Here is a 27963-nt window from a genome sequence, read left to right as displayed (position 1 = left end):
CACAGTGATTTCACGGCTGATTTCGGAAACCATTCGGAACCGTTCGGAATGAATCATGGCGTCATCTAACGGTAGAAAAAACCGGGAAACGGAATCAGCCGAAATTGGCCGAACGCACCGAATAATTCAAATTTAAATTTATGGTTCACCAATGCTGGTATAATTTATTGTTCGATAGGGGCTGGATGAGGATTTATTACTACGGAAAATTCAATATTATTTCAGATAATTGGTCACGTTTGTAACTGTTTATGGAGTATATACTATTTCATCTACATATTCATATGTTTGAAGCAATTTAGATGGTTATGAGACGCTCTATTAATATTGTCTTGTAGCAATTATCGTCTGCAATTCAACTACACATAAGTTATCATTATAATATTATTCATTTAATTCATCGGTATTATTGTAAGTTTTCAACATCAGTTTCACTGCCCACTCATTTCTTGTGAGAATTATTCATAATGTGTATCATCTATAGATATGTTGTTAAATAATTATAGCCGATTCATTTTCAAAGATTTTTTTTACTCAACTCGTGTACGTGACTTTTTTTTTTAATCGTTCTACGTAATACGTGACTCTCGATATCTTATCAATTAGAATTGGATAAGGTTTGAGTGATGGATAAATTCGTCTTCAATTTGTAAATGCATCAGCTAGAATATGGTGAGAAACTTATGAAATATTATAATTTCTACTGGCTCTATATAATATTTAGTTTATTTACTACTCGCTAAAAAATATTTTAAACAATTATATTATCATAATATAAAAAACATTACTCTTATAAATAGTATTTTCTTTCTCCCTACCACAAAAAGCAATTGTATATGTAAATCTATTTATGTATATATATATAAGTATATATATTTGTCTTTAGATAAATCAGAACTCTTTTGTGGCACTAAATAAAAAAATTAATTTCTCTTTATTGGTCACGTTTACATTGAAGCGCAATTCAACTTATTATAATATTATAAATTGCACCTTAATGTAAGAATCGCCTATATCTTATAAGCTACCAACATTGCTTCACGATTTGCCGAATCAGACTTCAATTTTGACATTTCCAAAAATGGATAGAACCGTATCATATTACACGTTCTACGAACGGTATAACTCCATCGAAACCACTCGAAAAGATACTAATCCATGCTTTCCTTAATAAGACTCATGCATAATAGTTTTTATTATCACAGACTAAAAAATGCTTTGGTCTAAAAAATTCTTTACGATTCTCCTGAATCAAATTAAGTCATAACACTTAGAATAACAATAAAATGATAATCGTGAAATGACTTCTAATAATTACAATACTTTTGGATAATTATCAATTAAAGTAGTTCCTGTACCCGTAATAGGGATCAGTCCATGGAAATGAAGAATGGTTTTGGTTTCGTGTCATACGATATTTATGTCGAATATTTTCTCCAACAGATCTAAGAGGTATATGAAAAGCAAACTTATTTACACGTGTTATAAAACTTTGACTAAAAAGAACGCGTAAAAACACCTGCAATTGAATAATAACTCGAAAAGTCATAATAGGTCTTAATAACTTTTAATATGGTTATATATATATGCTCATAACATTTTATAGTACTCTTAAAATTACAACATGTAATATTCATTAAGGTACTTATTTCATATACATGATTCCTTTTTTTTTTCTGTTTTTTGTTTTTAATTATTCGATGATAACACATTCTCACGAGCGAGATCACGGGGATGGATAGAAAAAATGAGATATCTGTGATATTACGATTTGACGACTGCAGTTATCGGTAGAAGAGTGTGGCTATAATTGTTACGGTAAAGTGCGTGTATTTTATGATAATGTTTCTTATACTCTTACAAAAGTCTGCAAACAGATTTCATTAGCAATACGAATATACGAGAAGGATGTTTTCAAAACCCTTCGTTAATTATATTACGTACTATCCGACTGTGAGTAAATCCGGACGATGATGAAAATCGTGGAAATTAATGTCTTCGACAATAATTAGCGGCAGATCTACGCGATTCATGATATTTCGATGCTCTTCGGACAGCTTCTTCTATTTCCTAACATACTATATCATATTTTTATCGTTTAAAGGGATAAAATCTGTGACCAAGTGTACCAAAAAATTTTCATTTCTGGATGTGTTCATTATTTTATTCTTATCAGATAATTAAAAATTTGTCAAAGAAATCCAGGGCAGCATGAATAAGTCATAAAATTTGCGAATTTAGGGACAAAAATATTCTCAGAATGAAATATTATTCAATCAGTTTTCACCCCTAGTAATCCGATCGACCCCAAAGTGTTGAAGTTCTTATTCTTTATTCGAATTCGACCGTCTCCTTTACATAAGACGACCTTCACGATTTTCATGATAATAATAGTAGTAATAATAATAATAATTAAGTCCAATTTGTCCTCGATAAGTACTCGCATAATGTCTCTTTATAATTTTCAGTACATATCAACACGTTGCCAAGATAAAAAAGTCTTTTGTTTAATTCATTCGGTTTTTCAAAATTTAAATTGGACCCAGTGCCTCCACTTACGCATCTTATCCGATCTACCAAGATAGTTTCAAAGAACCAGTAGTTCTGATCAAAAAATCAACTGCAAAACTATCGCACTGTTTGAGTCGTCTCTGATGTCGTGATAAACTGAACGTATTATTATCATTTTTAGTACAGAGTGTGCTACCTTATGAAAATCCTGCTCCGACACCCGAAAAGTCTTCACAAGTCAGTTCGTCTTCTGTCCCAGCATACTTAAATACTTCGTCAGGCTTTCTTGGCAATCAGAGCGTCAATGAGCCTCAGTTTTGCCTTAGCTTGTTTGTAAGATTCGTAAACGGTAGTCACCGGAGGTCCACGATCTTCGCGTTGCATTCTACGACCTGCTCGCGCTTCGAATTGAGCCTCAAGTTCCTTCAACGCTCTACGAAGCCGTTTTTTCTCCTCGCGAGTAGCTCGTTGCTGCGCTTCGAGTTCCTCTCTGAAAAAAATAGAGGGGAAATTTATTAGATATGTAATTATTGAAAAGCTTGGGGGGGGGTGGTTGCGAAGCTTCATTTCAATTACTATACTCACTGAGGAAGAGCGTGAAGGCTCTCCGCACCACCTCGACTACCCTCACTGCTACTGTGCTGACTGTCACTGTCGGTTGGAAGTTGATCCACATTTTCAATGCAGTCCAAGATTCCTCGATGCGACATGTCTGGCTCACTAGCACGTCTCTCGCCGTCAGCAGCATTGCTCGGCAAAGACGATGATGTAAAATCCATCGCTTCATGCTCCAAAATGGTTGCCAATTCCGATACACTATCTTTGTTCTTATGCTGTAAAGAAAAAAAATACAAAAATGATCTACACTGTTAATATCAGTTTTATAAAAGAAGTTATAAACAAAATTGTATATTTCACTCACCGGTCCTGCTCTGATCAGCAATCTTTTGAGTGTTCTGTAACGATCGTAAAGCGGTCTGACCACTGCTCTATCTTCCTTAGAAACAGGCCTCCCGAAGGTACCTTCGATGTGCAGAAGTGCTTTTTGCACAGCAGTTTTTTCATCCATAAGTTGTTCGTGAGTGAGGTCGTCCATATCGTCAGATCTATCGTATTTCAACCTTTTATCGCTCAATTTTCGTTCGACTTCTATTACCATTTCTTCCATCAAAGTCGTCCTTGATTTTTCGCTGTTATTGTTGTTTATTCTATTCCCAGGGCTAGTTGATTTATTGTTAACATTTGCTAAGAGAGCGCCGATGGGATCTTCTTTAAGTAGCTTATGTTCCTTTCTCAGCTTATTCAATTCTGAGCACAATCGTTTTATGTCACGGTTGCTCATTTTGTCGGAATGACTGGGACGGTATCCAAAATTCTCTTCAAACTCCTCCTCGTACATCTTTATCTTTTTTTTCAGTCCGTTAATATGCTTCGTCAAAGTTTTAAGACCCCGTTCAGTTGTAATTGGAACACTTGGTTGTACTTCGGTTTCGGAATAAAACCGACGTGGTACAACCAACGAATTACGAGGAGACAACATGGCCTCGACCCGTGCACTCGCCTCATCATCCTGGAATCGAAATTGATGATAATTTATGGATTATGACGTTCTTTGCCGGATTCGTTTTACAGTGGATTGTATTATAGGATACTAACAGCAGCTTGACGATGTGGAAATCCCCAATTTGTCAAACTTGGATTGATTCCGTCGTCGTGTTCTACGGTCGGAGGTCTCGCTGGTGACGGAGATCTGCTGGGTCCACTGCTGAGCATCTCCAAAAAACTTTGTCCACCGGCACCGTTGCGATTATTTGCATGATTGGACGCCGCGTACATGTTTTCTGATTCCTCTTCGTTCTCCTTAAATAGTTGAATGGAAAATTTACAAACAAATTGCCTGACGAAGAGCCGGTATTCATTATTCATCATATTTTGATTCAAACAATTTTATGCAAACTTATATCACGGGGTTAAACTTCGGTAGGATCAATTCTAAAAAGCGCATTCCGTGCTTCCGATCAATAACTTCTCTGAAGCATATATTCGCGGAGTATACCGCTCATGCGAATTGCCCGTCTGAGCTCTGGAGATATGGAACGACGATAATGGATTCTTTTTCATCCCCTAAAAATTCCTTGAAATCGAAATGGCCGACGATGAATATTTTTTACCTTGCTGGATCCCTGGTCGCCATCTTTTTCAATGTGAACCCTCCTTCTGCGAGCTTGTCTTCGTCCTCTCGGTGTTACACTTCTGCTGAAACGTTCGGTCCTCCTGAGACGCTCGGCGTCGCATTCAAATCTTTCAGCTGCGAGAACCACGTCGCACGGCGAGGGAAGTGGAGACGGCTTGTGAAAGACCGGCGAAATATTTGTTCTCTCGTGAAGAGGGAGGCTTGCACATCGCTGGAGAAACGATTTCATTGTACAAATTTTGAAAAATGTTAGAATGTGAAAAGCTGTGTACGTTGGAGGAAAAAGGGTATCAAAATCATTGAACTCACCACTCCATGGCCCATTTCTTGACCGACTTTAGCAGTTGCTGTAGGGTGGTTTGCGCTATTGAAATCTTCGTGGCTACTGACGCGCCGGATGGAATCTGCAGACTTCCGAATCGGTTCTAATATCTGCTCTTCGCTGTTACTTCTGCAAATTGTTGCATATTTATAAAAATTCAATATAATTAACCGAAGTATTCGAAAAAAAGACACAGATATTTTCTCATCGTGAATTTTTCCATGCACAATTACGCGTGGTACAATCGACGAATATGAATGTCGTAATTACTACGCATATATGGTCCGTCGCGTGATAATTGACGAGGAGTATATTTAGTTTAATTAAAACTGCCCATGATAATTTGATAACAATAGAATAATCTAACGTCAAAAGGCATAATCATAAACCGCGAACATCCGCGGAGTCTTTAGCATTAATTTATCGGTTACCTAACTAATTTTCGTTCCTGACAGCAGGATTCCCGTCGCTCCTTACGCTTGCGTGGCTTCAGTGCACTCAGCAATGTCGAAGTTTCGGATTCTTTGAGATTGTCTTTCGAACCTTTACAGGCCCTGCAATCGTTTGGAATTACACCGTTAACCGTTGTATCTCTTGTACTGCAACAAAAATGTACAACCTTAGATCGGCGGCTCTTAATGTCGATGAGAGTTGGACATTGAAAATTGCAGAAAACGAGTTCGCAAAAATCAAAAAAAAAAAATCTTGATGAGGTGATGTACAAAGTTAACTAAACCACGATTTCGTATTGTACTTAATTACGGAGTACCGCCAAAATGAGTGCGAGGAATGAATCAATTTCGATCTAATACAGTTCAATATATATTTACGACTCCCATCGTAATTGATGAGGCATATGATACAATTATCTTATATTCTTCATTCTTCGTCCCCAAACCCTATCATGCAGATTTTTTCGAATAATATTTCTCGTGTAATTGGAAACACAGGTATGAAAATGAAAATCTAATTTTCATGCGACACTGGGAGAGTTACAACATATATTGTTGTTAAAAAAAACCGTGTGCATTTCCTGTTGAAAATTATTACACACGTCATAATATAATAATATATAATATGCGAATTATTCCGCGACAACGAATTTGGTTGCATGGTGAAACTATAATTCCCTCGAAGGTTCGGACCATGAGTGCAATACGGCATTATCATCCTTGGATAAATTGAATAAATAATAATGAAAATCTCTAGAGCTACGATATTACAGAAATACATACGTGATTCAAATTTGGTATGTTACGCTCGTATTATCCAAACGAATTCATGTAATAACAAATACCAGCTTTCTGTTCCAGTACTGAAGTACCGGTGTAAAAACAAATCTTTCAACAATTCTAAAAAACATTTATGTTGCACTTAATTAATAATATATAATCCAACCGCGGTACACTGACCGCTTCTACGGTGACGATTAATTGTTACGATGACGTTCGAATTTTTCGCGGGGAAATTACTCGATAATTAAATTCCTATCAATTTATCGATTCGACAAAAAGTGAACAGTTCTTGATAAATATTTATCACTTTTTACTATCGTTTTCTCACAGACGCCTGTGTTAGCACATGATATACGTCCGTACGATATCTTTGCACACATGTATAATAATCGGGCCCGGATGTATGGAGTACTTTCGAACGATACGAACGAATGCCGGGGACAAACTGTGCCGGCAAACCAGTCGACCTAAGTCTATATTCGTACCACGTTCCCGGTGGTGGTAGGCAGAGGAACGCTCCCATCATCGGCCACATACGACGTTACATGTATGATAAACGTATGTGCGGAATAGAGACACATACGCGTATGATGTATCGCAAGAATTATGCGATAGAATTAAATCTATAACAGCTACGCGATGCAAGAACCCCTGACTCTACGTTCGCCAAAATGGCCGCGCCAACGTTTGCGATTTTTTTCTCTTCTTTATTATTATTTATCTGTAATTTCGGAAGTAGAATCTGGAAATTGAACCAGCTGCTTCATTGGCGTTTCAAGAGAATTGTCTCGGGTCAATGGTTTCCGTGACTATTGTTCTTGAAAATTCATTTTTCGATAGGCTCCGTCACCAACGACGACGCGTACGTATCGGTAGACACACCTCTTCTCCATACGTTCTACGTCAGATTTGCGCACGAGCTGATAGTTTTCATTTGAAAAATTGAACGAGAAAAAAATAAATAAAAATAGAGTCAAAGTCTTTTTTCGACGACTCATCGTCGGCCGCGGATGTAAAATGGTATTCGACGCGTTCGACGAACGACGGTCAGGCGAGTTTGGGTCACGTAGGAGGTTTGTCTCTCCGTACATCACTGAAAATCAGGCTAATCGACGACAAAACAAAACGTCACGTGCACGTCTTCGACCGAAAATACAATAATGTGTGTCTGCGAAATTCATTCGAACTTCTCAAACTTTCGCTTTCACCAAAAATTTTCCTTCGGAACAAAAACAAAAAAAAAAAAGACATTTTTCGTTATCCATTTCTCTTCGTCTATTTTTCGTCGAAGGAATGCTCCGCACGTAACAGTGCAGTTTGTCGGACTTTTGACGTGGACGTAACCACACGTGAAGTCCTAGCAACGATGGTCAATGGGTCGATATCAGTTACACTCAAGGCTAATTACGGGGCGTTATTCAGCAAAGCTTTCGTGACACGGCTCGTAACTGTCATTGATTCGACTGCAACTCTGCTGCGGATAAGAAATGCAACGAAGAAAAAAATCAGAGGAGACGTAGCATCGTCGTGAAATCTGATTTCTTTTGCTTTTTATACTCCCGCGGGAGGAACACCAGCTGCCGATTCCCTTGGGTACAGGTAGCGCGGTATGTGCATACGTAAGCGTCGCGTGTTTCTACGAAGAAAATATACATTGACCCAGACGCATCGTTATCCAATCGATTTCGATGCACCGTAGTCTGCATCGAGAGATGATAAATTCTTCGCATCGCGCTTCATCTGATGAAACAGTACTTCCTGCGTTAATTAATTGAGCTTGCAGCTATCAACGCATGCAATTTCGACGAACGATCGAAGCTCGGACGTTTGCATCGGGGGTAAAAATTAATCGGCATTTATTTTCGCGAGATTCAATTAGCGAGACCAACCGAAGTCAAACTTTGGCCCGTCTATCGAATAAAACGCACAACAAATTCGCATGCATGGTACGGGAGAAAAAAAAAGAAAAAAAAAAAGCAAAACCAACAGCAGCTCGGTCGTTTTGCGGAACACACTTCATAACGCGGGGCTTCGGTTAAAAACGTAATTGCTTCGGACTGTAATCGAGTGAAGTGTATAAACGAATTATGTGTACGTCGCTCGGCAAATCAACTTATACACGCTGCAGGCTTTTTCAACAAAGTTTTTTTTTTATTTTTCTCTTAATTTTTTTTTTTAATCAGCATTTTTTTCTTCCTTTATTCTTCATCTCTCGAATTACAGCGATTATAAATGAATGATGAATCGATGCACGGACGTGATATTTATAGCGCCGCGATGCAGTGATGGATGGGCATTGAGTAATTAATTCGAGCATCCGTAATGAGCGTTATACGATCACGTATGCGTGGCGTCCCTGTATGTACGTACATTGCGGTATTCTTCCACTGCTAGAACTATAGGAATATTCCATTCGAAGTCGGATACTAAAATGAGGGACACCGACACCGCGGACGCGGTGGATATTATGTGAATGAAAGCCGTGACCTAGTGGCAGAAGTGTAGCCCGTAGAAATGCAAAATGTGTTTCTCCACTCGCTCGCCGTGTAACTACGAAAGGCGCGGGATATGTGGCCGAACGGTGGTTCGAGAGCATACGAGGAACCGGATCGCCAATATTTTTCTATTCTTTCCCCAAAAATTTCACGGGACTAGATTACTTCTTACTTGTTAGCCTCGGAAATATTTTTAACCCGTTCGCGCACGTGGAGGGATGTTACGGTAGTTCGCATACTTATACGTAGACATAAACGTCACCGGTCCGCAGTTTCCAGACGTCTGCTGGTCCGCGATGCGAGCCAAAAATTTTTGTTTGCACTCGAAAAAAAGATAATAGGTGAAAACTGAAAGCGATCCACGGAGGCCGGAAAAACCAACATCGATTGATTTAGTCACCTTTCACGCGCCCGAAGATAACATTATCGAATAGATTTCGCTAGATTTTAGAATATAATTGGAAAAACTCCTAGATAATGGGATTTTTGATGATAATCGTAATCGAATTCAGCGAGTCATGTAGTAGATAATCAACACTACGATGCAATCTGTAGTTCTCTATCGGATGAAATCGTAGATCAAATTTTCACGAGATTAAAATTCAAGGGGTTACAGGAAAAAATGATGATTGTAGAAGATTCTGTCATGGGTGGTAGAGCAATAACGATTAAGCTCAACTACAGATGCGGAGGTGATTCTGTAACGTTGAACTTTGCCAAATCAGGTTGTGATTGTATAGAGCAAATATTAATATCTGGGTGATCGCCAGGATTACAACACGACCGTTCCAACGTACCGCGCGAAACCTAGACACACTGCGTAGTTCGAAAGGTTGAAAATAAATTTGACAAAAATACCCGCGGACCGGCAGGTGGTCATACATAGGCTTACTCTACATCTCGCACGGGTGCACATGAAAATTTGGCACTTGTAATCATTGCAACCCGAAAAAAAGCGCAATTTGGCCGTCACTTTTCCTAACGGTGCGGTAGCGAAATTCCAGACTCGCATGTAGCGCGCGTAATGGTTCGTACTTGAAATATTTCAAGATCATTTTTCTTGGTCGAGGATTCACCGGAACGACCTTGGGAGGTCAGCAATTTTTTTTTTTCTAAGGCTAAAAAAGAAGTTTTATAGCGACCTCGAAGCTATGTTTGGAAAATAAAAGTGTCGGTAGTAAGTGCTTGCATTGTTCAAATCGTGAATTTTGATTTTTACTTTTTTTCTCATACACATAAAAGTGGGAGGTGGCATAAGTGCGTGAGAATAATCAATAATCTCGAGTTTCCTGGCCTTTATATTTCACCGACATTGGTGGGTTTTTTTTTTTTTTTTAAAACGCTATCGATACCTGAAGGATTCGTCGTCATCACTTTGACATTTTCTCTCTTAAGGATTCGCTACTCAAGAATTTTTGTTCCCTCGTACTCTCGCAACGCGAAAATTCAATTTAGAATAACGACGAAATAAACTGATCAACTTGCGTTGTTTTAATGAATGAAAAGCGTGAAATATCAAATAACAGACCGCCCTATCTGTATATCGAAGTTTATAGAGTCAACTCGATACACTTCAACGCATATTAATTATGTGAATGTTCCCGATGAAATCGAGAAGATGAATCACTGCGAGCCAACCGCGATCTGCGCTCTCCGTCCCGGAAAACTAGTTTCCCCTCTTTTTCTTTTTCTTTCAAAATAGTCTCCGCTCTTCGCAGGTGGTTAAAATTCTCTACGGAGATAAAACGGCAAACGAAAAAAATTATTACTCCGCGTTTGTTGAAAATCACGATTTATTTGTTCAGACCGTCCGGAGAGATGTAATGGCGATAAAATTCATCCGGGAGATTTTTTTTCTATGTCATTTGATTACTCGTATAAATAAATTCTTCTTCTTTCTCACCCTGAAAAACAGTGCAATTAATGTCAAACGCAATAACAACTTTAGATGGTTACACTTATATGTAATTTGAGCGTGTGGGTGCACGTACGCATACAAAGTTAGAATCGTAATTATCGGTTGAAAAGATTGTGAAAATATAATGGCAACGGTAGTAAACGGTAGTACCACTCCGTACGACCGCCAGAAAGCTTTATTCAGCTCGCTCGATAATATAAGTCAGAAAAATATACCATAATCGATGTCGCGTTAAAAGAGATCGAAAATGCGATCCGATTGTATTATATTACCTGCAACGCCATCGACTGCGACCTCCACATCCTTAAGCTGATTACGAGCCCAAATTTGAAGTCAAATGAGAAAAGAAGGAGGCAAAGAAAAAGAAAAATGGCGAAAACAGTTGGAGACGTGTGTCAGAGTATGCGGAGAATTTCATCATTCGCATTGCTGCATATATATTTATATAATAATTCAGACGTGACAAAAAAAGAAGAAAATATACCGCGGTTACACATATATGTTAACGCTAATTGCGGTATTTGTAATTCGCAGCATGAAATTGCGAAAATTTATGAAGACAAGAATGATAATGTTAACTCGTTGAAAATCGAGTGCGATAATAATTCCGTGCACCGTTTTTTATGAACTCCGTGTACATTCACCTGCCTTACGATCGGCCGATCAGAGCTTTATACGAGGCTCGCGTGAAATGTAAATCGCGAGTATTTCTACCTCAGAAAATTCGTGCAGCCAAAAATAGAACTGAATAATCAATCGGAATTGCATGCGATTACGCTACCCCCCGTGGGGGTTGGCTATAACCACGAAGCTCTACGGAATCGCGCGGGGCTGATCGAACGCGGAATTTCAGCCGCTAATAGAAACCGGTTATAATTAGAACCGAGAAAAGCACCATTGTTAATTGGAAAAAAAAAAAAGAGCAAACGAACTTGCGACAGTTTATACCACTTACAATAATTGTATATTGTAACAACATACCTCGGGCAAATGCGTACCGCGGCGTTTGCATAGCGTATAATACGAAACGTGTACGTACATCAGTTCCTATTAATAACGATTGTTTTAAATCGAATATTACGTTACCGTTTGAGAATTTTCTTCCTCGAACGAAGCGAGGTGTACGCCTCGCGATCGAATGGCGCGTGTACGAACAATGCTTCGAAGACGGTCACATGATTCGTAGAGTTTACTAATAACTGTACGGAACTCGTGATCCACGTTATATCCCATCAGTGCCATGGCTTCGACACATCTACGGTTGAACCACGTGCCTGATAACCTGACCTGACGTAACTTGAACCAAGTTGACGTATCGCACTGCAATGAAACCTGTCAATGACACGAATCAAAGCGTTGTGTAAAAAGATTTTTAAATTACTGCATAAACACGTAATGAGAAAAGTAGACGATTTCTCGCGGGATACGTCGACACTTGGATGGCTCCTCCTCGCAGGGGTGTCTGCGGATTTTTCTTTTTTTTTTACTTAACTTGAAAAACAACGGAAGTTAAATCTAATTCCCCGATCCACCTATTCTCTGCGAATGATAAAAATCTAAATTTTACTATAGCTCAAGAACGACACGTACACCTGAATTATATGAACGTAAACTAATTAGACGCATTTGACGGTTTGAGATAAGCGACCGTCAGAGATAATACCGAGTAACGCTATCGTTGTGTAAAAAACGAGGAGATTTTTTTGTTCGAGGGAACGGATACAAAAGATTCAGGGTATTTCTAAATAACACCGCGCGGGGTGAAGCGTGCGACGAACGGGAACCTTATTTCACCGTCGACGCTCTCGGGTATCGAATTTCTGCAGGCGTGCGTTCGATTTTCGCGTTGAATTCTACACCTCGGTTAGCAACAGCGTCGTCGTTCGGAAGGTACGGGTCGGAAAATGACGCCGGTTCCGGAGCGAAGCGGAATTCCTCCTTTTCCCTTTTCTTTTTTCTTTTCTTTTCTGCTCGATGAAAGGCGTCGTATGAAACGACTCGCTTTTCAGCAAGATTTCCTCTATTCTTTCAGCGGAAAACGTTCACTCTCACAGCTATATATATATACCCTTGTTTAACGACCGTAATGGGTTTCAAGGTCTGCTCGTGAGTAGAACTCTTGGGGGTGTAGATTATTCGTTGGTGAAAAATTGTCTCGGAATTGTTTTCGGTTGCACCGACGTCGTCGTGCTTCTGTACCGTACTTGAAAACGATCTATACCTCTGTTGCATTTTCATCATGTCCGATTGACACGCGATCGGCATTCACGGCCGCATTGGTCAAGGAATTGATTCCTCCGCTAATCACGTACGACGACCGACCTGCGAGAGGTCGAAGAATCGGAGGCTGTGCTGTGTAATTATAGATATATTCAAGATCACTCGATCTTGACCCAAACCAGACGTCGATCTGAGAGCGCGACGGTTTTTGGCGACGGTAACGACGATGACGGTGCCGACGACGACGGAGACGAGGATCGTCAACACAGTCCTGCTGAGCTTTTGTTTACGAGGTGAACGACATTAGACGATGACGCATGCGAACGGGAACGCCGTACGTCCGATCCACGTCTTGTTTGAGAGGACGCGAGATAATGTGTCGGCTGGTCTAATTAAAACGTTGATTTAACGCAGTGATGATAGATACGCCCGAGCTAAGCAGGACAATGATCGTTGAAGATGACAAAAGTTGACGTGTGCATCGGGTACGACGAAATGTGCAGGGCTCATGGGCCCTACGGTACATTGATTGGCGAGAAACGATGAAATGAAAAAACTGTTTGAAGTTTTTTTTTCGCTTCTTCCAGATATACGAACCCCGCACGATTTTTTTTTTTTCCAGTTTTCTCTCCATCTGTTTCTTCATAACGGTTATAAATTCTCGTTACGTAATTTGTATAACAAAATGTGATCTAAATTTAAACGTTCGCAGGACGCTGCAGCGTCTGCGTGTATATCTGTTTTCTAAAATATATATACACCGACGGGAATTGAAGAAAATTTATTCGCGCAAAATGACAATAACCTTCCGTACCCTGGATAAAATAAACTATTTTTTCTCTAGACTTCTCTCAGCGAATATCCAAGCGAGAGACAGCGTTTAAATCACGTGCGGTGGTACGACACGCCGTATTAGGTCTTCGAGTCACATGATGTCACTTTCTCTTGTAAAAATGATCTCAGGTGTACGCGTACCCTGGAGATCTAGTGTATTTTTTGAGACTAAAAATTCACAATTTTTCAAACAGCGCCTTTCCGTGGGATTGATTTTCGTTCCGAAAAATTCCTTTTTTTTTTCAAAATTATATACAATCGTCGCGATATTCCAATTCGTAACGGGAGCTCGCTATATAGATACGAATCGTTCGAATGTTTGCTGTGTTATAATTTAAGAATTCTATTTCAAGCCAATGGAAATTTTATATAGAACCCGCCAACGGAAACTTCTTCAGGTAATCCAGAGGTGAGAATTGAGGCGTTAAAGACACGTGTCAATAATCTTGTGTGGTCTAAAAATATTGACGGAACAAATAAATAATAAGATTTTCCACGGGTGCAGGAATATTCCGTTTAATCGAGGTCCTTATATGCAACGCGCGTCCGATGCATTTCGCTTGTATTCAGTTACAGTGTGCATTTAAATTATGGAGTCGACTGGCGAAGACTCGATACCTTGAATACCAATTTCTATGATTTATCAAGTCAACTTGAGAAGTTCTTTGCTCACTGACGTCAGTCGATATCGTGATGAGTTTATTACGAGAAACCTCTTGAAAAATTATCGCTGAAATAATTGCGCGTATAGGTACGTCAGAAATTTCTGGCAAATTATTAATAAGCACATCCGCTACATATATATATATATGTATGTATATGAACCTGTACTTACGTAAGATTCAAAAAATTTTGCCACGAGTTTTATCATCCTGCAATTGTTCATTTTATGCAGAAAGAGTAAGCGTGAAAGGTAAGAAAAAGAGAGACGAAAAAAAAAAAAGGAACCAACAAAGATCCGACAGTTTGTTGACCTACCTACACACTATAAATAGCAGAGAGAGTGTAGGTATAAAAATTTAACTACATTCACGCAAAGGATTCTGCATAATGAACGTATCATATACAACGTGGTGTTGGTTAATCGTAATTTTATGCGGAAAGCCTAATACCGCGGTAATATTGCATAATTATTGTCGAGCGTGGTAATAAGTCGATGAGAAGTTATTAATTTCACGAGTTTTCAGGACAAGGGTTTCAACGCGTGAAAACCGTGATTACGGAGAGCGAGCGAGGATCGGCAAAAAAGAAAAGGAGAGGAATAAAATGAAAGGAAATATGACAAAGAATTTTCCATCGGGAAGAAAACTGCCGCGAGGTGAAAAGAATATAATAAGAAATTGTGAGAAAAGCTCGAGTATCATTCGGTGAATGTCTCCGAATGCGAGATTCTTCAAGTGAGAAGGGGCTCCAATTAAAACTTTCTTTATATACAGCTTTAGCAACGGGACACGAGAGCCGTTGCCTCAACTTACATTCTACGTACGGTTATCAATGTTTATCGCAGATACTCACGTACTCGTACATTGATTCATTTATTCGTTTTTTGTTGTTTTTTTTTAATTTTTTTTATTTACTTTTTCATTCGACGCCGATCGCACGGTGAATAATTCGCGAGAAGAGCATTCGTGAAAAGAGTCCCGAGTTACAAGCACTTCGAGAAACAGGCATTGACGTCGAACGTGTATACTACAAACTTACATAAATCACAAAGCTTAGAAATGAATCGCTAAATGTTATGTAATATCATCTTCATTTAGATTCGACGAAATTATTCGCCTCGGCATCGCGACCGGTTCGGACCACAGTTTACCACACTTTTCTCGATACACGTGAAATTACTGCAGCTCGTACGTTCAGATGTACCGGAATAATGATGGAATATTTATAGACGATTGCGGAAATAGATTTACCAGTATAAATCGATCGATTGATTCCCCGTCGAGAGATACCCTGCACCCTCGTGACATAACTGTTAATTTAATCTCCTTGACATTCGTCGTGCAACGTTAATTATATCGTAAAAATACCTCACATCACCCATCTCCTACCCAACGTGAATAATTGGTATGAGTTTCATTTGAAAAAATTTACAGGGCAAATGGAGAGGTGTTTCTTTTTTTTTTCTTCCTCTAATGTCAAACTGACTATACCGAATGAATTAATTAAGTTTTTTTCTTTAATTTTTGTTCTATCGCAATGTACATATTTGTTATCTCTCTTGCGAGTAACGAGAAACTCGATCAGATAGGTATATACGTATGATGTAGTACGTGGTACCTTGAGGCTCTGGAGGAAAGGGTAAAAATCGATGAAAAGTGGCGAATATGTACAAGTGAGATTGCAGAACGCGGACAGCGGAATATAACGCTCGCGTATGCCCATCAGCTAAAATAACAATTAGTCTAATGGTGAAAATGAAAGGCGAAGCGGAGGCGCAGCTACTAACATAGATCCGTTTAAATAATCAGGTGGATGTGATACAATATAATTTTACGTTATGAGTACGAATCAGAGTAGATTTTGAAATTTCACGGCTTATTTCAGCTCTATAGGATTGAAATAAGCATCATCTGCTGGATGTGACGGGAGATATAGAGACGCGAGACGCGCATCCTGTTAAAATACGATGAAATCTTTTCAAAATTTCGTACACACCTGATTCTGACAGATTTCATTACCTTCATACGCTTGTAACAACGTTATTTATTACAACAATATATTGTCGTTAAATTGTTTGACAATTCTCTACGAAATCCCAATCAGATAATTCCTACATAAAAAAATCGCGACACATCGTACGTGGCGACTCAAATACAACGATATCTAAAGTCGGTCCTCTTCAAATATTAAACCTTGAAGTTACAAGTCTCGATTCGAACAGGATTAAATAGATTTACACATCTATATGACTCACTTTTTATTTGCACAATTATTTCACAGCCTCGACATTACTATAATATTACACCTATAGTGCCCGCAGTGTCATGAACATTAATTTTTCTAAATCTGTACGAGGTATACTTATCGCTTGAATAAATCTTCGATTATTCATAACCCCGTCAATCGTATACAATGGCCCGGGGGCAAGTTTTACAAAATTAGGCGCGTGCCTCGGCATTTAAAAGTCAGCCACGACTCGAAATTAAAGATAGATGAAAAGGAGAGAATGAAAAAAGAGAGAAGAAACAATCAAATATCGCAATCCTTCATTTTCGCTAATTTTAGGTCATGCATGCGAAGTGAGAAGAGTGAAAAGTAAAAATATAACAGCGGTGGAGGTTTGGTGCCATTCGATAGAACCGCGGATCTCGTAAATCATTGTCCTATGTATGAAATCAAAGAATGACATGCTCTTTTTTTGACTTAAAATTGAAGTTGAGTAAGAAACAATCACAATCGACAATTTTTAGATCTTTCCTATGATTTTTGACCAAAAAAAACAATTTTGTTGCTGGAAGTACCCCACTTGATTAATTATTTATTCAAAAAACGAGTGGGCTACCTCGAAATATCAAGTGAAAAATTTTTTCCACCTATGATTACTCGATCGATTGCATGAGCAGATGATTTTGGATTTCAGATTTGGATTCCTGAGCTGATTATATGTGAGATTACTCTTGAAGAACCAAAAACAAATTTGATTTTTGAGCAAAAAATAAATCATTGCTTTTTGTTGGGTTTAATATGCTTTTCTGACGTATTTCGACCTCAGGAATCCGAATCTGCAAGAAAAATTGATCTATCTCTAAAAATGAGCGAGTTATCGCCAATTTTCAGCTTTTTGGGGTCAAAAATAAAAAATTGATTTTAAAGTCTATCTTGATGTAATTTGAGCTCAGGAATCCGAATCCGAAAGAAAAATTGATCTATTTGCAAAAATGACCGAGTTATCCCCATTTTTTCGCATTTTTTTGCATAAATTTGAGGATATCTCGGAGGGAAAAAATCGTAGCTCAATTTGGCTTTCGGATTCGTGTTCCTGAGGTCAAAATACATAAGAAAAGTGCCATACGATCAATTTTAAAAAATAAAAATTTTTGGCCAAAATTTGAAAAAATCGTAAGGGGTACCCCTTGGAAAAATCTCAAATTTTGACCAAAAATTTTTATTTTTTAAAATTGATCGTATGGCACTTTTTTTATGTATTTTGACCTCAGGAACACGAATCCGTTGTCCAAATTGAGCTACGATTTTTTCCCTCCGAGATATCCTCAAATTTATGCAAAAAAATGCGAAAAAATGGGGATAACTCGATCATTTTTTAATATAGACCAATTTTTCTTTCGGATTCAGATTCCTGAGCTCAAAATACAATAAGATAGACTAAAAAATCAATTTTTTATTTTTCACCCCAAAAAGCTGAAAATTGGCGATCACTCGGTCAATTTTAGAGATAGATCAATTTTTCTTTCAGATTCGAATTCCTGAGGTCAAAATACGTCAGAAAAGTGTAATGCAATCAATTTTTAAACCACTTTACTTTTGGCCCAAAAATCTATTTTTATTTTGGCTTCTCAAGGGTAATCTCACATATAATCAGCTCAGGAATCTAAATCTGAAAGCCAAAATCATTTACTCATGCAATCGATCGAGTAATCATTAGTCAACCATCAACCATCAACCTACGGTTTCGCAATCTGCAGATATCGTGACGAAAAAAACGAAGGATGATAAAAAGCACTTCGTCATGCTTCGTTTGGCGGTCCACGCAGGCAAATTTTTTGCAGTAAAAAGAAATATACAAATGCGTACAACAGATCGGAAACACGATCGCGATTCCAACTAAATCGCGCAGCTGGTCCTTCGAAGACCGGAAGTTATACGGAACAACAATTAGTCGTGCACCAGTTGTTAGGGGCATTTTTTTCAGGATTGATACCCCATCCGTCATGCGGTCAATAATAAACTATAGTTACGCTATTTGTTATACTCGGTAAGGTCACGATACGTGAAAAACTTTACAACAAATAAGACGTTGGACAAGGCTGAGCGGAGTTCCAGTGCACGCAGGTTTCACCGGTAATCTTCGATATTAGTATAGGAACAATATTCATGTTTTATGGAACAGCACGGTGTCGTAACATTTAAAATATCGGAGTACACGTTTTTACCCATATGCATGTAGATTGTATTTACTAAGAAAAGCACGAAGAGAAATAAACTTGTATCATGCTCGCATGCTCGCCGGAGTTTGAAAATATAATAAGATTGGAATAAAATATGTACTGAAAGAAATATACAAACAGATCTTACATGACCTAGAAATTTTTTTTTTTTTCAAGGATCAACACGTGACTCACCAATCAGGAAATAAAACCGACGCCGCGGCCAGGATATCGCGAAGTAAGATTGTAGCCGGTGGAACGTGTGGAAAAATGACGGGGGCGAAGACGCCGCATACTCCCGCACCACGGCCATGTTTAGCTTCGTAACGGCCCAAATAAACCGTCAAATAGCCCAGAAGTCGGTAATGGGAAGGAAGAAGCGTCGACAGAAGATCCTTCGTAGATTTGATCCAACTCTCGTAATTCTTCACGTATTCTTCTGTTGTACGGTAGCCGCCCGAAGAGGAATAAAACAAGGGAACAGAAAAAGGTCCAGAGAGATTTAGGATGCTGGCCGAGCGATCGCCGAAAAGCTGAAATAAAATTCACACTCACGCGCATGGGTGTTGAGAAGACTGCCGACCAAAGTTGAGGGTACGACGGGCTGAGGTAACTCCTTCAAGTACTGTCGGAGCAAAGTGGCGGCTGTCGGCGGACAACCGGCACCTTCCAAGTCGGCGTCACCCCGTCTTTCGAAGGCGGCTCTCAAGCGTTCGGCGACCCGGGGACTTCCTCCGGACAATCGGAAGACGGAGGAGCTTTGAAAACCGTTGAGTTCGATGTAACTGCACAGTCTGTGAACGACGAAAGGGACGCCGGTGTCTTGGTACGGATCTATTAGCTCGAGACGTACTCCGAAAACGCGGTTCGAACCGCCCGATCTACCGAGGAGGGAGACCGCAAGGACTCTCTTGACCTTAGCAAGGCGAGATTCGTCCTGAAAATGGAACGAAACGAAAATGAAAAACGTGTTTTATCGTCGTTCGTTTTCAGCTGTGCGGTGTTAAGCGACTGTTATACCGCAAAAGCCGCGAGTAGAGCTTTTTTAATTATCGCAGGTTGACGTATAATACGTGGACCGTACCTTATACGCGAGGGTGTAAGCTAATTTCGTTTCATCGTCGAAAAGTTAATGATAAAACCGCGTGGATATACGCTTATCGCCCGGAGCCACGGGGAATTGGAATCGCGATGAGATCAAAGCGGTGGTGCGTATTTATTTTGAGTCGAGGGACAAAAAAAAAAAGGTTTCGAATTATTCCGAGATAAAAATTACTCGCGATGCATAATACATGCCGTTCGCATTATAAGCGTGTATTTCTTTTCGTTTTCTTACAAGGCTTCTCGTTGGTACAAAAGCCACGCTGTTCAACGGACGCGGTACGCCCTGACAAACTTCAACTCGATTAATTCCAGTATCAACTGGAATAATAATTACTAAAAATAGAAACCTCGCGGTACACATGACGAGTCCGTATAAATTCAGAGTACCACTTCGTAATAGTTACTTCCACGAAGTTACAGCTTCGCGATACCGGCCGAATGAATTGTGAGCTTTTTTCGTAAATTTTCGCAAAAAATTAAACGGCGAAAATTCGTAGCTTTGAACCCCGCAACGGTTTCACCTCGCGGTGCGAATAATCGTGAAATTAATTCGCACCAGCGATAAAGTTTGATTGCGATCGTCGTGATAATCATCCAATCGGAACAGCTACTCGTGCACTTTTAATGGAATTTACGTTGGTCATCGGAATCGCGGGTGATCGGATGAAATTATAACGCAGACCGACCTTGTCGTGGGCTTGGCGCGAACGGGTAGGGCTTGCTGATGACCCATGATGATGATGGTGGTGGTGGTGGTTGTTGTGATGGTTGTGGTGATGATGATGAGTATCCTGCTGGGGTCGTCTCATCCCACTACGCCGGCACCGCGACCCACCGCCGCACTGGAAACCAAATTCTCATAAACTAATCCGTAAACTGAACGGACACGAAATTCATGAAAACAGGTACGTGTCAAACGTCGTCAAGCTCACGTACTGAATTCGAACCCCTGCGTAAGCTTTCGAAGGAAAAAAAAGTGGTTATTACCTCGGCAAGAAGGTTGAATAAAAATGAAACACTTGTACTGGACTTTTTTCTCCGGTCTTCCGAGCTCTTCGGGACCGGTACAGATCCGATCGGTGTGAATATATTATAGAGTGAAATATTTAAAGATACCGACACCGGACCCGATCGTAATAGTATTCTAATAATTGAATGAATAATAATTCGCTCTCAACGTAGCGGGTGTCGCACACCAGCCTATAAATGTCGCCTGTAACTCGTATATCGACTTTCAAAGCTACGTTACGTAATGGGTAGGAAGATTCCGCTACTACGGGGCCGCTCGGACCGTTCCGAGGATATGGTCGAGTAACTCAAGCGAGTCTGAGATGAGGGGAAAAAAACCTGTAATAAAATTATAGGCAAATACGTTAGTCCGCGATTCCCGTAGAATTTGGGTTCGAGACGCGACTTTTATTCGTCGACAATTATATCGGCGTACCACGTGAAACGGACTTCGTCGCTGTCGCGAATATAACGATACCTGATGTGTCCGAAAACAGCGAGGCGAATAACATCGGCTCGGTAGATGCGACAATAATGGAAGGGAAATCGATCGATTCGATAAATATCATGCGCAGGCCTTTGAAAATTGTATTCGATCGTGATCGTTCTTATGACTATGTAGTTACCGACTTCTGTGTACCTGGCTTTTGTTTGGCCGTAATGTACATTTTGTCGACTGGAAAACTACTGCCGAAAATTCGTGGACAAAGATTATAATCGATATCGAAACATTATTGATTAGTTTGCACGTGGTGCGCCGATTCGTGAATGTCCCAATTTTCAGTAACTCGATGAAAACACGACATCCGTAGTATGTATGTTATATTTTATAGGTACATTTTTCCCGGCAAAAAAGGAGACAAATAATTTATGCAATTTTTACAACCTTGACGTTAAATTACACAGCAAGGTATGGAAGCAAATATAAGAACCGAAACGGAGTGTTGACGTTGTAATTATTTTCGCGTTAAGCGAATCGAAGCTACAGAAACATAAAAACGTTGATCAAAGCGCGTAAACTGGAATTTTTCCATTATAAAACCGAAAAAATTAATATACCTTCATTGAGAGCCAAACACTGTGGAAATAAATCTGTGAAACGTTTTGAAAAAAAGTCAGTTTTTGGCCTGAGAAACATTGCAGCTTTTGATTCCTTTAGATCTTTCGACCAACTTACAATTAGCCAAATTCTAGTGGACATCTTTTATCTTAAGACAGGACACGTCGAACAATGATTACGGTAGTTGGTAAGTCCTTACGATTATTTTATGAAAAAAAAAAGTGTCTGCACCTGAGTGATTAGATTTGCGTTTTACCAACAATAAGTCTCTTGAATGATGTGCGTAACGGTGTGAATACTCGACGTATACACAATGAATTCGCGCTCGTTAGCAAAATTACTTGGATAATTATTCATAACGACGGATGATAGGTCAGCGCGTAAGGATTCCGTGCATCGAAATGTGCGTTATGTAAGTGTATCGTACCAATATTAATTACGGGGCAATTTTGATTATAATGACGAATTTAATTAGCGGCTCTTGATACGGTAATGATAACAGTATTGATTATTCTCGTGAGTCGTTATAGGTAATTATTCGCTATAATTGGTATATAAATATAACTCGGCGTTCCTCCGCCGAGCGGAGATAATACCCTTGCCATCCACATATCCGTTTATGGTGAAAGGAATTACATACACATAAATTTTTTCCTTCCCCATACGACATAATATCATATTATGTATACTTCCAATAATCCCTCCGATACGATGAATTATATTATATCGTAATTTCACGGGGTTCTGACGAAATCTGTCAAATCGCGTGGGATGTTGATTACGAGAGCGAGGTAATCGCATAATATTACATCACATAACAATTTGCAATTATATCAGCGATACGCGTATAGATATATACAAACGATACGGATGTTTCCTGCAATCGGGAGGTGAAATATTTTCATAGATGTATGCATGTCTGCATCAATTTGAATTTTTTCTCCCAAGAAAAATAGATCGCTTCGTTCGACGACGCGCGAAAGGGTGTAAGGTATCATTTGAACGTGATACACTTTTGGAACGAAGGAGTTGTGAAGTACGACTGACGGATTGACGGAACAACGGATATTGTGTACGTCTGCTTTCATCGAAGCTTTTACAGCAGGGAAAAAGCGGAGGTAACACAAGCCTGAATCGCTTCTGGTTTCGATCCATATTATATACAAAGTTCAGAAACAGCATATAAGCAGAGATATCGCGACCTTGCACCGCCCAGCCTTCCACGACGTTTTATGACTTGCGATTGGAAAAGCTCTCCTCCATCCGCGTAGACAATAACGATTTTATTTTTATACGTGTGAGAGAAATTCCGAGGGAATATACATAAATTACAGAATTTCACACGGTGAGTTAGATGCGTATCGGATATAACGTCTGGCGATGGATGATTTTTGTAACTTTGCATTTTATGAGTTGTGAATATTTATTAATATTCCATACGTATGCTGCAATTGATACTTACAATACACTCTCTCGCGACTCTCCACAGGTTGAAATATCCGATGTTCAGTCTGGTAGCTGTCCGATACAGCAACGGCTTTTTTGGTTTCCTCCTTCTTCTTCTTTTTCAATCTTCCTTATTCTATTTAATCAATTACTTTTTCTCTTCCGAAGGGTGCGATGTACTCGGGAAGTATGTGGATCGTTTCGTCGCGGTGGTTGAGCTTTTCTTTTATCTTTCTTACCAGTCAAAATGATTTTAAACTTCCACTAGGGTTCGCGTTATTTTACAATCCCGTGAGTTTATTTACGAAGCATTTTTTTTTTCAACCTCTTCTGACGTTTCTCCTCTAACTTTTTTATGCATCGGCCGTGCATGCCACGACCCCGTGTTTGAGGACAAAAAACGAATGTAGACGAGAAATCAAAAATTTACACAAACTTTGAATCCCTGAAAATCTTTTATGGACTATGATTCACGAGATATGAAATAACGAAACGAAGAATCAAAATGACACAAAAAAAAAAGACGAAGGATGTGGATATGGAGTTTCCAAACTTCTGCTCCTTCCCGTCCCTCTCGTCGACTGGAATTCGACTTCTTTTTATTTCAGAGCTTACGAATTACGGTGAACTTTGCAGTATTAATCTGTTATACGTAGAGAAATATTTCGGAAAGCGCGGGTGGTTCAAGCGATACACTTTGTCAATAAAAAAAACAGAAAAATGTTCGTTCTTCTTTGGTTATCCTGTTTGTCCCGTTGGTTTTTTTTTTGTTATTTAATTATGTTTTTTTTTTTCTTTTCTCTTTTTCTTTGCCAAACAATATATCAATTCTGAACGTAGAATTCAACTAGGTTTGGGATCATGTCCCATTCACGGCACATCATAGGCCCTTTTTAGCTAGGCGCAGGGCGTTGCCTATGGCTGCTTAAGGAAATGAGTGGAAACCAGCCGTAGGTTAAGCATCGAGGGTGGTTCACGAGCTCAGCTCACCTCGCCGCCCCCTGGCCTACCATGACTTTGTTTCTTTTACTATTAAGATTCACTATAATCCGCAATCGCTGCGGAAACTCCGAGTCCCTTCGATATTCCGCGATTCACGCTGCGACCCTTTCACTCTGAAACAAAAAAATGAATAACCATTCACCTGAATTCGGGAATTATTCACTATCCCTACTTATTCCCACTTCGAGTGACCTTTTACGGATTTTTATCTCTACTGTGTATATAAGCGTAGACACGACGAGTCGCGCATTTTTTCCCTCTAATATCGGCGTGTCTTTTTTATCTAATTTTAATCTAATCCGGTTCCCTGGCAAATTCATGGGTTCCCATAAAGAGACAGTCGTTTCAATTTCGACTCGGGCAAGAGATTTGTGGCATGGGAGTAGGGCGCAGTTTATATACGTGCGACGCCACGATCGGGTTAGGGGGTCGATGGGGTGCAATTCCTGCGCACTTGCAAATTCTATGCAGACGCATATCCCCTCAAGTCTCAGGATTTTCAGGATTGTCGAAAAATCGAAAAAGAAAAAGGAAAAAACGAATCGTTGTTCATATCTGGACGATAAAAACGTAACGCCTGAGGTACGCGAGGCACGTTAACGTGTATCATTTTTCATTAGACGTAGTTCCGACTTATCTTCGGAAGCTGTTCTGATCGATATGAAAGCGAAGCACGCTCCGTGTGCGTTGGTTTGTATCGCATGCAGTTTTGCACGATAGATTTTTCTTCACATGTAACAACCGAATCTGTATCCCCAGGAAGTAATTACGGCGTAACAACGCTTCGTTAGCGCAACCCTTCCGGAAGTCTGAGGGCTCAGAAGAAAAAAAAAAAAAAAAACGCGTGAGAAAATCTTTTTTCAATAGGAATTCTCTCCATTTCAGACGGTCCTTCGAATGGTTGCGAATAACGTCTCGTGCGCCAAACGGGTTTTCGAATATTAAAAGTCGTGGGAAATAATCGTACCGAAAAATTTTAAACGCGCATAGACAACGGGGTATTTTATCGCCGGTGAGATTCGTGGATTACAGGTAAAAGAAAAGATACGATAAAAACAGTCCCGATGACAAATACGAACGGTGCAACTTTTAATTATCGCACCTGTCCGCACTCGTTATACAGGTGTTAATGGAAATCGTAATTTATACGTACAGGTATGTACCGATCTTTGAACGCAGGTGCAACACTCCGACTTCCGTGACTCACACGTATAAAACTGGCGAAATAATTGCAGGTATAGTTGGAGTCCGCGGTTCATCTCTATACCAGGTGATAAAACTTCCTTCAATCGATTAAACGAATAGACGATGATCGCGAAAATGTAAATATGAAATTTCTCAACCACATGTGACACGCAATAATATCACAGGAATTATGCTCAAGATTATTGCTCCCCACTATTTATAATACCGGAATCGATGCAAAGCTGGTGCGGAACTACCGGTACGTTTCATAAATAGCGTAAATATAACGGAAGGAGGTGACGAACGTAATCGAAGTTTCACATATATATATATATATATCTACACAAAATTACACCGATAATATTGCAAAATTAAGAGGTGGTTAAGAACTGCTAATCGCATGCGATACGCGTAATCGTTAAATAATTAATCTGTACCTGATTAAAGAAATAATCGAGAGTTCGTGGTGCTTTCTTGACTCGTGACGAATAGCTTTTGGTTCCTTTGCTTTCCTCAGCTCTATCCTCTGACTACGTCCGGAGGGTTTTCTCTGTCTCGCTTCCGCGACCGGTATTTCCCTCGACACCACAAACGAACGGAGCGTCGCGGCGCCGACGCGCCTTCACCCTCACAGAATCAATAGCTACCCCCGATCACGTGACGTTGCCAAACGAGAAATGAACGGAGACGGAAACAAGATGTGGGACAAGGATGGTCACCAGATACGTACCGCACACACACACACATTTCCCTACATATGTACATAACTCGGTGTACACACGGATGATACATATTTCAGTACGATATGTACACGTACATAGAGATTTGGTGTCAGCGACGATTGGGTGACGCACGAGTAAACAAACCACGGGATCTTATTCCAATTTTACGACGGATAAGCTTCTATAATTATTCGCGCAGACGCTTAACTCGTTTTCATCCTCGGTAGCTTTGCCTCGATGATATAAGTCTAATTATGCGATATTAATACGAACGTACAATAAGATACAATTAGAAAATCTAAAAAAAAATAAAAGCAAAATAAATGCGAGTATGCCAATGATCCCTGGACATCCCTCCCTCCATTCGCTGAGATTATTAAACGCGTACGAATCCACGCACAGGATGGAATAGCGTAACATCCATCGTTGAAAAATTTGGAATCGATCAAAAACAGCGCCGTGAGATCTCCGGTGTACCCATATAATTTCTGAATACCGATACTCGTCGACGATATCGATTCCGGGCAAACGGCCGATGTTCTTGTAATTTCGCGTCAATCCGTCACGATTGTATCGCAATAATTCCCGAACGGTTGAATTATTAATCGGAAGGAATATGTCGAAGAATAAAATGACACCCCGTAATTTTGCCTATATGCGAATAGTGCGTTGGTCGTGTCAATAGTTTATGAGGCAGTAGGTATAAGGTGGTTGTTTTTGAGATATAGGGCAGAGACGCAATACCGATATATGTACCGAAAATTTTGCGGTACGGCTCGAAGAGTAGGAAGGGCAGGGGGTTGAGACCGCATCGTGCGACGCACTTCTTGGGCCATCCCCTGCTAGGGCCTGCCCCTACTACAGGTATTGCGTAACCGGGACGAGGACGAAATAAGCCAGGACGCGTTTTACGCGGGGAGAGCGAGGAGGGTCCTGCAGGTGACCTTCAACTTGAAGGGGAAACCGTTTTCCGCTCCCACTACTCGTCCCATCCCCCATTCAGCAACGCAACTCAACGGGGGTCGGCGGGAAGGACAGGGGAAGAGAAGCGCCCGGTGAATGGGCCGGAATATTCCACTGGGTTCCTCTCGACCCTTACAACCCCCTGTCTCCCTCGACGTCTCAACAACGCTATTGGGAAAATGCGACGCACAAAGTCGCTTCGATCCATGATGATTCTTTTTTAAAGACAGCGCTCCAATTTCCTTACAGTGATTTTCTACGTTCGTTATAAGAAGTCCGATTCACAGGTATATGTGAGCGGTTCTCATCCGCAAATCCGACGAAATCGAAATCGAAAGTGAGTGAACTGCAGCGCGTTAATTGCGCACTCGGAGGTCGTCGTGCCGAGAGACTCGGGACGAGATGTTTGCCTTGCATATTTCGGTCGATCGTTGCACATAACTGATAAAAGTAAAGTTTTGCGTCCAGTGAAATTACATGAAACTTTCATAACTCACGTATAAGTCTTTAGATTTAAACATGTAACAATTGTTATAGTTTTCATTTTTCGCGTTCGGATTGAAAATTTTTTCACGCAAGTCATGATTAAAAAGCTGTAATCGCCGCTATAAATGTGTAATAAAATCATCACCTGAA

At 39.9% G+C, this 27963-nt stretch overlaps 1 protein-coding gene across 3 annotated transcripts in view; it reads right to left on the bottom strand.

The window, feature by feature from the left end:
- Nucleotides 1-233: 233 nt before the first annotated feature.
- Nucleotides 234-27963, bottom strand: part of LOC105689573 (protein FAM13B) — a 29043-nt gene continuing 1313 nt past the window's right edge. Inside the window, exons 1-12 of one of the 3 annotated variants that reach the window (XM_012406695.4) lie at nucleotides 26080-26234; nucleotides 23472-24570; nucleotides 20628-20783; nucleotides 19393-19774; nucleotides 19033-19276; nucleotides 5459-5626; nucleotides 5015-5156; nucleotides 4683-4916; nucleotides 4168-4371; nucleotides 3434-4081; nucleotides 3097-3344; nucleotides 234-3001 (exon numbers count right to left, since the gene is read on the bottom strand). In XM_012406695.4, the coding sequence (XP_012262118.2) occupies nucleotides 2788-3001; nucleotides 3097-3344; nucleotides 3434-4081; nucleotides 4168-4371; nucleotides 4683-4916; nucleotides 5015-5156; nucleotides 5459-5626; nucleotides 19033-19276; nucleotides 19393-19774; nucleotides 20628-20750 (2607 nt within the window). In that variant the 5' untranslated portion in view covers nucleotides 20751-20783; nucleotides 23472-24570; nucleotides 26080-26234 and the 3' untranslated portion in view covers nucleotides 234-2787. Of the gene's footprint in view, nucleotides 3002-3096; nucleotides 3345-3433; nucleotides 4082-4167; nucleotides 4372-4682; nucleotides 4917-5014; nucleotides 5157-5458; nucleotides 5627-19032; nucleotides 19277-19392; nucleotides 19775-20627; nucleotides 20784-23471; nucleotides 24571-25610; nucleotides 25855-26079; nucleotides 26235-27963 lie in introns of those variants that run through there. The other 2 variants (XM_048653684.1, XM_012406696.4) reach the window with 2 other exon arrangements.

Source organism: Athalia rosae, chromosome 4, assembly GCF_917208135.1.
Source record: "Athalia rosae chromosome 4, iyAthRosa1.1, whole genome shotgun sequence".
Classification (NCBI taxonomy): domain Eukaryota; kingdom Metazoa; phylum Arthropoda; class Insecta; order Hymenoptera; family Athaliidae; genus Athalia; species Athalia rosae.
Note: the sequence above shows the minus strand (reverse complement) of the source record. Positions and strands in the feature narration are given on the sequence as shown.